At 32.5% G+C, this 12,684-nt stretch overlaps 1 protein-coding gene across 2 annotated transcripts; it reads left to right on the forward strand.

The window, feature by feature from the left end:
• The first annotated feature begins 2,297 nt into the window (after positions 1-2,297).
• Positions 2,298-6,697, forward strand: LOC142622837 (agamous-like MADS-box protein AP3). Of its 2 annotated transcripts, XM_075796394.1 has the most exons (7): positions 2,298-2,567; positions 2,717-2,783; positions 4,652-4,713; positions 4,890-4,989; positions 6,079-6,120; positions 6,237-6,281; positions 6,380-6,697. In XM_075796394.1, exons 1-7 carry the CDS (start codon positions 2,380-2,382, stop codon positions 6,551-6,553), a joined length of 678 nt encoding a protein of 225 aa, XP_075652509.1. In that variant the 5' UTR covers positions 2,298-2,379; the 3' UTR covers positions 6,554-6,697. The 2 variants fall into 2 exon arrangements, with proteins under 2 accessions (XP_075652509.1, XP_075652510.1); XM_075796395.1 differs by lacking the exons at positions 6,079-6,120; positions 6,237-6,281 and having other exon boundaries at positions 2,309-2,567.
• Positions 6,698-12,684: the final 5,987 nt, after the last annotated feature.

A 12,684-nucleotide genomic window follows, 5' to 3' on the forward strand; every position in this document is an offset into this window, starting at 1 on the left:
TTTGATATTAATTAATGGATTATGATGCATTACTTCCAAATTATGAATATCCTAGAACCTAAAACACTTCGTTGTCCCATGGGATCATATATATCATGTACCAAAACCTAAAGGGTTAGGGTTGTGATACTTTATCTAAATTTGCTTAGAAAGAAAAATAAATAGTGGTAAAGGAAGAAATAAGCAAATGTGATGTATAAAGAACCTACTCATCCCAAAAAAACCAAAAAAAAAAGGCTAAAGTGCAAAACTCACCTTCTAAGAGTTTCTTCAAAATTTATTTTAGTCCTCTAACTTTGTTTTTGTTTATTTCAATACTCAAGTTTCATATTTCAATTAAGCCATTTCTATAAATTTTTGTTAAAATTTTTTGAAAAAATAAATTGTAAAATATTTTTCAATCATTAATTGAATTTTTGTTATTTAAAAATGTTGACGAAAAATTTAAAATTTTGGAAATTAACTACAAAATATATATATATATATATATTTATTTATTTATTACATATTTAGGCACAAGTTTATCTTTAAATGAGTTTTATTAACATATTCCTTTAGGGCATACATTAGTAAATTATTTTAATAAATTTTTTATGAAAAATGAAAAAGTGACTAACTTTTTTGATAATTTTTTCTATTTTTCATAAACAATCTCTTAAAATGAATGATTAATGTAAGCTCTAAAGGCACATTAGGGCATACATTAACCGAATCTTTTTTTATTTTAATTTTTTTAGTCTATTTTTGGAAGGAAGAAGAGAGAGGAGGTTTGTTAATTTCTCAACTTTTTTAGGGGGTGTTTAATACTGTTGTTTAAACATAGGGGTGACAATTTATGTTCGACTTGTAGGTACCCAGCCCGGCCCGATAAAAAATAAGGTCGGGTTTGGGTTTAAAAAAAAAAACTCGAAGCGGGTCCGAGTCAGATCCGGGTTTTGGTAAAAACCCGGACCCGACCCATTTAAACTTAAAGTAAAATTACCAAAATACCTACCTATATATATGTCACTTATATCAAACCCTAACCCTATTTTCATTTCTCTAATGTCTCTCTTAGCTCAAGCCGCCTCTCAGTGCTCTCACCTCAACTCTCAGACTCATTTTCTCTCAACCCACCCCACACGATCTCACTCAGTCATCCTCACCCTCACTCTCAGTCACTCACCGATCCACCCTCACTTTCACTCTCATCATGTGGTGGTTGCTATTTACCAAGGAGAAGCACAGAGGTTAGATTGGAGGGAGATGTGCGAGGTTTAGGCCATGACAGGTAGAGAGGCCCTTTGGCGATGATCAGAGGAGCTCTTGGTCGTGTTGAGGTCAGGCCTGAGCTTTGGCCTAGAGGTGGGATTAATGGCTGAAACCACTGCCGATCATCTGAAATCTTGGTGGTCTGAGATAGAGAGAGGCCGAGTAGGAGTTCGAGATCGGAGATAGAGCCTTGGTGAACTGAATTCTCCAATAATTTTTTTGGGGTTTTTTTTTTGGCTCATGTTCTCTCTCAAATTTGTAAGTTTGTGTTGTGATTCTGTGAATTTATGTTTGTGATATTGTGTTTGAAAGGGAAACTCTTTTTTTTTTTAAAAGATTGTATGGCCATGGATTAAGGCCTTTAAATAAGGCCCTAAACTGGTTGGCGGAGCCCACGGGACCCGACGGGGCGGGTTTGGATATTAAAAAAAAAACCCAATTATTAAACGGGGTGGGTTTGGGTTTCGGGGTTGGGCCCGTGGGTCGGGTTCGGGGCATAATGAAATCCGACCCGTTGTCATTCCTATTTAAACAACAGTTTTCAGTATTTAAATACTACAACACGTGTTTTCACAATATTTTTTAACTTATATATATTTTCACAACACTTAAACAATAATACTAAAAATCCCTTACAAAATAGGTCATTATTTTCCTCAACACAAAGTTGGGTCATAGTTGCATGTGAATTGTGAAGTAAGGAATGCAAAATTCCAAACAAAAAGGCAGGTTAAATGAACGGAACAACTGAACAAGAACATGTTCTTCCATGTATATATCCCCGCAGGTCTTGTCAGTGGTCACATTCAAAACACAACGGAATCAATCAAAAACCAAACCAAAGCAAAGTACAAAGTCTCAAAACGGGGAACCATGGTTCCGTGACGGATCGAAACTAATGATGGTCCCACATCGGAATGCGGGTTCCTAAGTCCAAACCAAACTGGAAAGACATTACCTTGTTTTATCAACTCCTTCTAAAGCTTTTCACAAATTTGGCAATAAAGTTTTATTTATTTATATTTTCACCAATGCCCTTCATTCACACACTTTCTTTTCCTTTCTTCTTGTTCATTATTTTCTCACATCTTGAAAGCTAAGAGAAAGGAAAAGAAGGAACAGAGAGAGATGTCAAGAGGAAAGATTCAGATCAAGAGGATAGAGAACACAACGAACAGGCAGGTTACGTACTCAAAAAGAAGGAACGGTTTGTTCAAGAAGGCCAACGAGCTCACTGTTCTGTGTGATGCTAAAGTTTCTATTATTATGGTCTCTAGCACTGGCAAGGTCCAAGAATATGTTAGCCCTTCCACCACGTACGTTGTCTATTTTCTCTATAATACTATTATTTGTCTTTTAATTTTTTTCTACTTGTTAAATTAAACCTGGATTTCTCCAAACAAGTTTGATCCTGAATTTTTTTTCTCTTTCTTTCTTTTATGGTTGCAAAAAATTTGGGGTTTAGAACGAAGCAATTGATTGATGAGTACCAGAAGGCCAAGGAGACAGACATATGGAGCTCGAACTATGAGGTTCTCTTGCAAACTATATACTGTATATTATACTTATACATACAGTAACAAAACATAAATAAACTAAGATTAAGATTAAAGATTAAATTAATATAAATAAAAAATAAAACTAACAGCTATATGCAGTTTTAACAGAACATAAATAAAAGAAAATATATAAAATATTTTTTCTTAATATATTTCAACTAAATCGTGTGTATATTTTCTGTTAAATTACTTAGCATTTTCATTTTCAATATAAAAAATAATCTCCTACTTTGTTACACAGCTGAATTTTAATATGAAAATGCCTATATTATGCAACAAGGCCGGTTTAATATATACCGATAATTTCAAATGGGGTAATATTAAATTAAATTTTAAATTTTGCATCATAGTATTTAAATGCATCTCACTTGTCAGCAAAAAATAATAATGCATCTCACTTTTTTGAGATGCAAAATTATTAACTAATTTTTTGTATTTAAATTTTGTTAATATGTCATTTTCAATTGATAAAATGACTAATTTAATCAATCTAAAATAGCATTTTATCACTTTTGATTTTTTTTGAAAAATTGTTTATGTCAAGATAATTATTGGGATAGGGCCTTTTTTTTGGTATGTAACTTTTTCTTTTAAAAAAATGATTATTCGCTCACAAGATGGGCCTTTATTTTTACTAGGATATGACCTTTTTAATTGGGTGCCTTGGCCCTAGGCCAGCCACCCATTTTCTACAATTATAGTAGAAGTTAGAAGAGTAAGCAGAAATGCAATCCCTCCATGAACAAGTTGACAACTTAGTTGTTGATGCTTTTGTCTCTTTTTTTTTTTTTTAATGAATAGATCCTTTGGTCCTTACTAACCATTGGCGCATGAAGTATTTGACAGTTTTTTGAGGTAAAAATGATTATGAAAAGAATAAAAACATATCGTGTGCTCGCAATCTACCACAATTTCTATCAAAATTTTGAAATAAAAAATTAATATGATATATATATTGATTAAAAAATAAATACAGCCAGGAACTATCTTAGAATACCTTAAAACAGAAATAAAAACAGTAACTGTAGAGTTTTAGGTGGATCTTTCACCTCCTTACCCGACTAAACCAAAAAGAGAAGCAATTAAGACAAAGAAAACCATATATATTAAAAGTTAACATGATTTTTGAGTGGAATTGTAGTGTGTCTTTGTGTTAGAACTCATTTCACTCTCCTCTGTGTGTGTTTGTTTCTCAAAAAAAAGAAAACCATATATAAATATATAGTTATGCCTAGTTTTGACTACTTTGCTTGAATACACTTACCCTCTTATTTCTCAATTTGACTTGGTTTTCTACATAATAGGAAAATATTTTTTTTGTAGTTAAAGGTTTTTAGTTGTATAAAACATTGAAAACATAGAAAACAAATCGTGAAGATGTTTTATCTTCAAAAGTTTTTTGTTTGTTTTTTTTTTTCCTTTTTTTTTTTTCTGGGCTTAACTTGGTTTTGGGATTGAGATCTTACGCAATGGTTTAAATGTGATGCAATAACTATGCACAACTGAAACAAAATGTTAAAAAGTTAACTTTTCTCTGTAGTCATTAGATCAGGAAAAAAATAGTAACTTTTTAAACTTTTTTTACAGCCTAAGGCTTTGAAGAAAAATGAACTTTTTAACTTTTGCTCTAACCATCAATAAGATATTGAATCTTGTTCAATAACCTAGTTCTTGCACATGTTTAGATCCTTGGTTCTGGGAGGAGGATCACAATACAAGTCAACGTTCTATTGGGTCTTTAATTTAGGCCAACTAAATTTTTGGATTGCCCAAGCTTATATATATATTATATATGTGTTTGTGTTAGTTAATGGTTTGTTGAAGTATGGTAATGGATGCAGAGAATGCAAAGAGAGTTGAAGAAGCTGAAGGAGGTGAATAGGAGTCTTCGAACGGAGATAAGGTATATATGTAATAGATTATGGGTGTTGTTATATCTTGTGAGCTGCATGTGACAATTGCATTGGACTTTTATAGAAGTACTTACCAAATAAATGAAAAAGTTTTCATAGGGATAATGTGTTAGTAAAATTTTGAATTTAATTGGAGGATTTTTATTTTTGAAACTCTGATTGATAGGCAGAGGAGAGGTGAATCTGCGAATGATCTAAGCTTGGAAAAAATACATATTCTTGAGCAAGACATGGAGAATGCTGTCAAGGTTATTCGCGACCGCAAGGTTGGATCTATGGCCACCATTAATTAAAAATTTTGCTAAATTTCTGCTATCTTTATTGTTATGGTTATGATTTTTATTATTTTACATATTCATTTGATTTCATTAGGTGCATGTTTTGGCTGTGATGAAATTTAAATTTGTGGAACTTTAAGCTTTTTGCTATAGAAACTCTTTGATTTTATAGTTATTGTGGGGTACTAACTACTATGGATATGTATAAACGTTGTACTTGAAAGGACTTGAGCCCAAAATGTGATGAATATGCATACCTTTTGCTACTTATTAAAAAGAAAAAAGAAAAAAGAAAAAAGAAAAAGAAGAAGAAATGCACTCCCTTTACTGTTTTATTTGATGAATATGCATACATTTTGTTCAAATCTCTTTTCTCCCTCTCCTTGGTAGTGGAAACTCACTTAAAAAAAAGGGGGGAGGAATAAGCTACGCATGTTTTGATTTATTGTAAGATCTTTCTATTTTATCAATGGTTTTCATTCTTAGCTATAAACCCATTTAATAGAGATGTGTATTCAGTATTCAACATATTTTTTATAAACTTCTTTTTCTTTATTAGAGCCAAATTTTTTTAGCTTATTTTATTTATTTGGTTAGGTTAAACTTTTTAAACCCTACTTTAACATAACTTATCTTTAAAACGTAATAAACCAATGAACATAATAAACTCTTGGTGCGGTGGTCACTCCACAGATCTAAGTATTTGTAGGGTGTGGGGGGTAAAGGTCGAGGTTCAAGTCCTTAGAAGAGAGCTTCACACACTTATACACTTAGATTAGGCTAGAGTAAAATTTCTATCTTGTATAAAAACAAATAAATAAACTCATCCAAAGTTCTAAATAGGCCCTACTCATAATGCATGTTGTGGAATTTCTTAATTTTATTCCCCATCTTGTATCTATTATCTACTTGGAAATACGTTGCGGCCAGCAGCATAAGGGATGTTTGTTTGTGGGTTTTGTGTGTGTGTGTGTATGTGTTTGTTGTGCTTAACAAATTAGCAAGGGTTTTTCTAGGCTTTTTAAATTATCTTGTAAGCTTATTAATTAATGAACTTGGTTTTTATGTTTTCCACAGTACCGGGTGATTAGTAACCAAACTGAAACTTTCAAGAAAAAGGTAAAACCCAAAGGGCAATATATATGGTTACTTATCTATTTCATTGAACCTTAATTGTGTTTTTGAGTTTTGCTTGATAAAGGATTTCTTCTTTCCCCTTCTTCACTTGATTGCAGTTAAGGAATGCTAAAGAAATACATAGAAATCTTCTACATGAAATTGTAAGCATCATGCTACACACACATATACATATCTATGGAATTAAAAATTTGAGAAACAAATTGGAACTAATAGAAGGATCTTTTTTACTTTTATTCAGGATGCAGGAAATGAAGACCCACAATATGGATTAGTTGATAATGGAGATTATGGTGCTGTTATTGGATGCTCAAATGGAGATCCTCACATATTTGCTTTACGCCTGAGACCTAGGCAGTCTAATTTTCATAGTGGTGCAGGGTCAGATCTCACAACTTACACCTTGCTTGAGTAGCACCTGAGGTCAAAGGCATTCAGCTACCAATGTATTCCAAGAATGCGAATTATGAGTATTAACAGCATCTAAATTATTCACTCAACTATATATAACTACAAACATTAATCGTTTTTCTACTAGAATATGCAGTTGACTTATTTGCTTCTCTGAATAATAGTATGATGAAGTTAGACTCTCATTTAGTTCTTTATTATGTTTACATACTAGTTCTGCCAAATGTTTTATGCTAGGTATATCTAGAGGAATCTAAAGAAGATTATGTGGCAATTCTAAATTATCCCTGAAGTGGGTTAAATGTCACTCGATACAATTTTTATAGGACTTGGGATGTACCATACCATACTTGAAACTCATGAATTACAATCTCGATTCAGAGCAACAACAAAAAAATGGAACTCTTTAGATTGCTCTCCTTGCTCGGTACATGGTTGCTCAGTGCTCAGAAGTCTCTCTCCCTTCCCTAAGCTTGGGAAAGGGGTATTTATAGGGAATTCAGATCTCTACTCCCCAAGAAAGAGAGACTGAGCGGAGATTTTTTGGTCTCATTCCTCCCCTTTTTGTCAAGGTGAGAGAGGATGGGTTAGGGCATGATTTGCCACTCCCTACTGTAAAGACGGTCATTCAATATTTAATACTGAGTAATTGTTAGTACTTTAGACTGTAAATGGTATTTAATGTGGAAATGGTGCTTACTTCTTTTCTTTGGTAAAAGAAGATTCATTACAAAAATTAAGAAACTACAAAGAGCCTGTTAAAATACATGCTATTAAGGTCATTTTTGAAAGCATTAGCAATGTCAACAGGCAGACTTTCAAAATAAGTGAACTCAAAATTCTGACTAGAGCTCATCCTAGTAAGGCTATCTGCACACTGGTTTGCTTGCCTATAACAGTGTTTAAACTGAATCCGGTGAAAATAGGAAGCCAACAGCCTGCAATCATCCAAAATAGAGGAAATAACATTATTCACATGGATAAAGTTACCTAAAACATCCATAATAGCTTTGGCATTAAGTTCAACTACTAGAGATGAAATATTTAAATTGCAGCACATCATTAATCCATCCCTAAGCCCCATAACTTTGCCACGAAACTTCTTATTAGCCTAATGCCCCTAGTAAATCTTGCTATCCATCTGCCACCATCATCTCAAACTACACCCCCACTACCAGCAACTCCCGAATTGCCAATAGAAGACCCATCCGTGTTGAGTTTCATCCAACCATCAGATGCCTTTCCCAATGGATTTTTTAACTCTTTTGCAGGATGACAATCTTGGAGATATGGTGCTTGCTTCTCATGTACATCAACTGTGAAATAGATGAAAATGAATTTGGACTATTTATGGGGTGCTTTTCAGTATTGAACCATCTTGGGCCCTTGGTGGCATAAGGAGCCCCACGTGGTTTGACCATTCAACCCAACTGTATTCCACACACATTGATCGGGCCATGCCTATCCGAGGAGTCCTTGATCTTTCCTTGGTTGGGCTTGGGCTTTCCTTTCCCTATGGATCTTGTGCAATTGGGCCTCTTTGGGTTGTTGGGCTGATCTCACAACAATCCTTATAGACATTAAATACACTTCATGTACAGATACTATGGAGGAGTTAATTTCTCGTGAAAATTGAGCTTGAAGCCCATTTTCCATTTTAATCTTTTCTTTCTCAACCTTGAATAAAAAGAGAATTCAAAATTTTGTTTTTTTGGTCTTTCCCTTATGGTTCAAGCCTTGAAGACAAACTTTATGTGATTAGTATGGAACCATTAATGAAAACACTGTCAGACAGGAAATGTATTGTTTTTTCAGGAGTTGTTAAGGTATCCATATTTTTGGGTTGAGCAGTAATTATAATAAACTCAATTGTATACAGCTTGAAAACACAATGGACTCCAATATTGCAATGGTCCCATAAATTACCACTTTGTGCTTTTCCCTTTTCTCTGAGATTCAATTGCAACTTTATTACTTCATGATTCTTTATGAGATTTGTGTTGAATGTTTTAGGCTTGGCCCCATCACCCATGTTCAAACCCTTTAAAACTTAAAAAGGTGTTTTGAGATTTTTACAATGTTGCCTTGTTCCATCTTGCGAGACAACAGGAATTTATTGGTATCGTAGCATGTAAATTAAAATTTTTTACTTATCTTTCTTCACGGATAGCTAAGAACTTAGTTGAATCATTCAGAATATTGTGGGTTCCAATTAGTTTAACTAATAAAATTTCTGATAGTTAAATAAGAAATTTAAAATTCAATCTCTGTCTATACTAAAAATCAATTGATATCTTGGTTTGATAATAAAAAACACAACCATTAGAAGTAAGTGTAATAGATTGAAACTCCATAAAAAAAATAAATATAAAAAAAAAAATATCTCCGAGCATTAAAAGGAAAATTCTCACAACAATGCTCGTGTAAATAAAGCTAAATGTCCCTCTCATTGGATTCTTAATTAAAGCCAAAAGTAAGCCCCTTTGTTTGATTAATACAATTTTTTTTTGTTGTCCCCATCAGATTCTCTCTAGTCAGCTGCAATCAGTGTCATGTTAATCTTCCCCATCACTTTCTCTTTCTCTCATTCTTTTCATGTAATAATAATTTTTTGTTTTAATGTCATTATCATCATTATTATCAACAATTCTCATACGTACGGCATATATTATTTCTAACAGAAAACAACTAAGTTTAAACTAATCCGATTTACAAAGAACCATAATCCTGGGTGTGGTTAATCCGGCAGACATGCTTCCATGTTTTTCACTTGTAAATGATAACCTGTAAGTATGTTGTTTGATTCAATTGTTTTACATAAGATGCTTAGGAAAACAACCTAAATAAACATATTATAAAGTAAACTTAGATTTTTTTTTTTTTCTAGGTAGTTATATTTAGGGAAATTACACTTTATCCACATGTGATTTACCTCAAATTTAACTTACCCACCCGTAGTTTTATTTTTGACACTTTACCCACTTGTGCTTCACTCTATAACCATTCTGTTACCCACCTCATATTCTGCTGTTACTATAACAAGTTTCTTATCAAAAACATAACTCACGAAAGATCAAACACACTTCTCTCAAAAAAACACGCTCCCACGCCTACAGTGCTCACCAGACAATGATCTAGAGGCTACAATGCGTCTTTCCTGAGAGATTGGACTGAGACCCAGTTGGGGTTTGATCATGCAACTACACCGAGGATGGACAAGGCACCGTCTGGGTTCAACTCCATCAAATAGTATTTTTGATTTGTGGGTATTGACCCATCTCCTTATTTCTGGTGAGTTCTAGGTTCATCTTCAAGTTTTGGTTTTCTTGTCCTCTCATATGCTCTCTTTATTCGATTGTAGGTAGATTCCTTTGGTTTTTGAAACCTAGGGTTCTCGATCGGTAGTTACTAAATAGATTCTGAAGTGTGGTTGAACCTGTGCTTGTGCTCAGAAAAATTCATTACAAAATACCCAAACTTACAAAAGTCCATATTATGATGAAAAATCAAAGAATTGGGTGCAGCTGGGGATGGTTTCAACTGGGCAATTGGGGATTTTGAGATAATCTTTTTGAAGTACTAATAATAATAATGGAGCACAAAAATCTGGAGTATTGAGCAAGAACTTGGACTGAAGGGTACGTGGTTGACACCGACAGAGGGACTTTCACTTTGTGTATTTTTGTTTTGTGTTGAGCAAGAACAATAACTTCTTTGTGGGTCTGTTTGCAATGGTGACTGACTGGAAAAGAGAGTGGTGGTGATTGGTGAATGTGTTGCGTTGCGCGGAGTGGCGAGTACTTCAGGTTCTGTTGCCATTGCTTGCTGGGTTTGTAAATTGTTTTTGTTTATTATGGCCTAAAACACAAACAAACATTTGTATTTCATATGAGAGTGCATCCGACGAAGGAAAGGGATCAAATTCTGAAGTGTGGTTGGAAAAGAAATCGTTTCTAGAATTGGGATAGTGGGAAGGGAGCCAATTGTGCAGAGAAGGATTCAAGGGAACACCATAAGGGGAATCATTCAAATCCACTAGTGGAGTGGTGAGCACTGTAGGCGTGAGAGTGTGTTTTTTTTAGAGGCGTGTTTGATCTTTCGTGAGTTGTGTTTTTGATAAAAAAACTTGTTAGACTAACGGCAGAATATGGAGTGGGTAACTGAATGGTAACATAATGAAGCACATGTGGGTAAAGTGTCAAAAATAAAATTACGGGTAGGTAAGTTAAATTTAAGATAAATCACATGTGAGTAAATCGTAATTTCTCCTTATATTTAAAATGATATTATTCTAAAAGGTCATGAGCTGCTTACTTGGATGTCACTAAAAAGCGAGAGAGATGACGCGGACTGTTGGAAATTAATGCTGAGGGGGGGTGTGACTTAGCAAAAGGGAAAAAAACAAAGCTACTGAAAAGAAAGAAAGGGTACGTTGTTGCAAAGTTGCAATATCATGTGAGACAGAGACAACATGAAGATTGAGGAAAGTAATTGAATCCATGGTTTGGCAATCCATGGTTTTGATAATCTGACGCCAATTTTCTCTAGTATGTTGATAATTTTTTTTATTATATTTTTAAGAGAGAAAGAGATGCATACTTAACCTTTTTTTATTTGTATAGAAACCCTATTATTTTAAAAGATAAAATTAATAATATGGGTACTTTCTTTTTTTGAGAAAGAATAATATGGGTACTTAAACAAGCTGAATGTATAATTAGTTGGGTTCAAATAGTCAAAATGTAACGCGCAAGTCATTCCCAAATTCTTAAATGTTGTTTCTCAAAAAAAAAAATTTACATGTTTAAAACTTTGGGCAAGACTTAAGTATAGTATTTAGGTGTTGTTCCTTAGATCTCCCTCTTATGATTCTGTCATGTAGATTTTTTCACATGGGATAAAAGTGTATTTTTTAATTAAGTAACCACATGATTGAATTTTAAAAGGGGGATCTTATGTACTGTACCTAAATTTTGTCCTAAAACTTTTAACCCGAATCCATCAATCCCCTACTAATTCAATAATAATCTATACTATATATAAGAGAATTTTCCTCTTTCAATTGGACTTTTATATGATTCAAAAATATATTCATTAATAAATTATAACTTTATTTAGAAATAAAGTCATAAATGTCAAATAACAAATTTCATTTTAAATTCAAAAAGATAATTCTTAAAATTTAGAATTTTTTCCTTTCATATTCAAAAAAGAATTTACAGTTATTACTTATCTCTAAAGTTTATAAATTTTATTTGTTTGAAAAAAAAAATATTTATAATAGATATAAATTATTAACTTTTACAGAAAAAAAAAAAAAATCTCTAAATTCACACCCAAGCACGTCCTCAGAGGTAGTAATAATATTAAACAATCTCAAACTCTTTCTAACAGTTGCGTCAACTGTCAAGTCCTCTTCAAAAAAGAATTGGGTCTAGTCAAAAAATAAATAAAACCCACTAAAACCAATCATCGTCATCCTTTTCAAGTGGGATAAGTCCTTTTTTTTTTTTTTTTTTCCGAATAGGTTTTGAATTTATGGTGGACAGTCTCATAAAAATTGCTTATTGGCCAAGACACCAATAATTTTTTTCTCTAATAAGAATGATTTGTAAAATAGTTTGTCTATAACATTTCTTTTTACTAATTAAACACAATAAATTTGCATTTACTTTTTTTTAAAGAATACTAAGTATTTTTAACACATACACAGGAAGATGAGAGAATTCCAAGTATTATAATTTGCATAAAATTGTGCCACATATATAATATTTATAATAATGTACTTATAATATTGTGATACATGACATGAGTTTTTGAGGTTTTATAATTGTATACATCATTATTTTAATATATATATATATATATATTCGTTTATAGTTCCATATATAAACACAATTATAATAAATGTCTAGTATTTATAATATAATGGAATAAAATAATACATATGACCACTAATTTGTTGAGGCTTTAATGTTTTTGACGTGGCAAATTGTATAAAATATTAAATTAAATAAGGATATGATGTAAAGTTCAAGTTTTACTCCTCTAATTTTAACATGTCATATCATCATATTATATTAAAGAATTGGTACATCCACACTCAATCAATTATAATATTTATTTGAAAATTTA

The sequence above is a fragment of the Castanea sativa genome, chromosome 1, assembly GCF_040712315.1.
Source record: "Castanea sativa cultivar Marrone di Chiusa Pesio chromosome 1, ASM4071231v1".
In the NCBI taxonomy this organism is placed as follows: domain Eukaryota; kingdom Viridiplantae; phylum Streptophyta; class Magnoliopsida; order Fagales; family Fagaceae; genus Castanea; species Castanea sativa.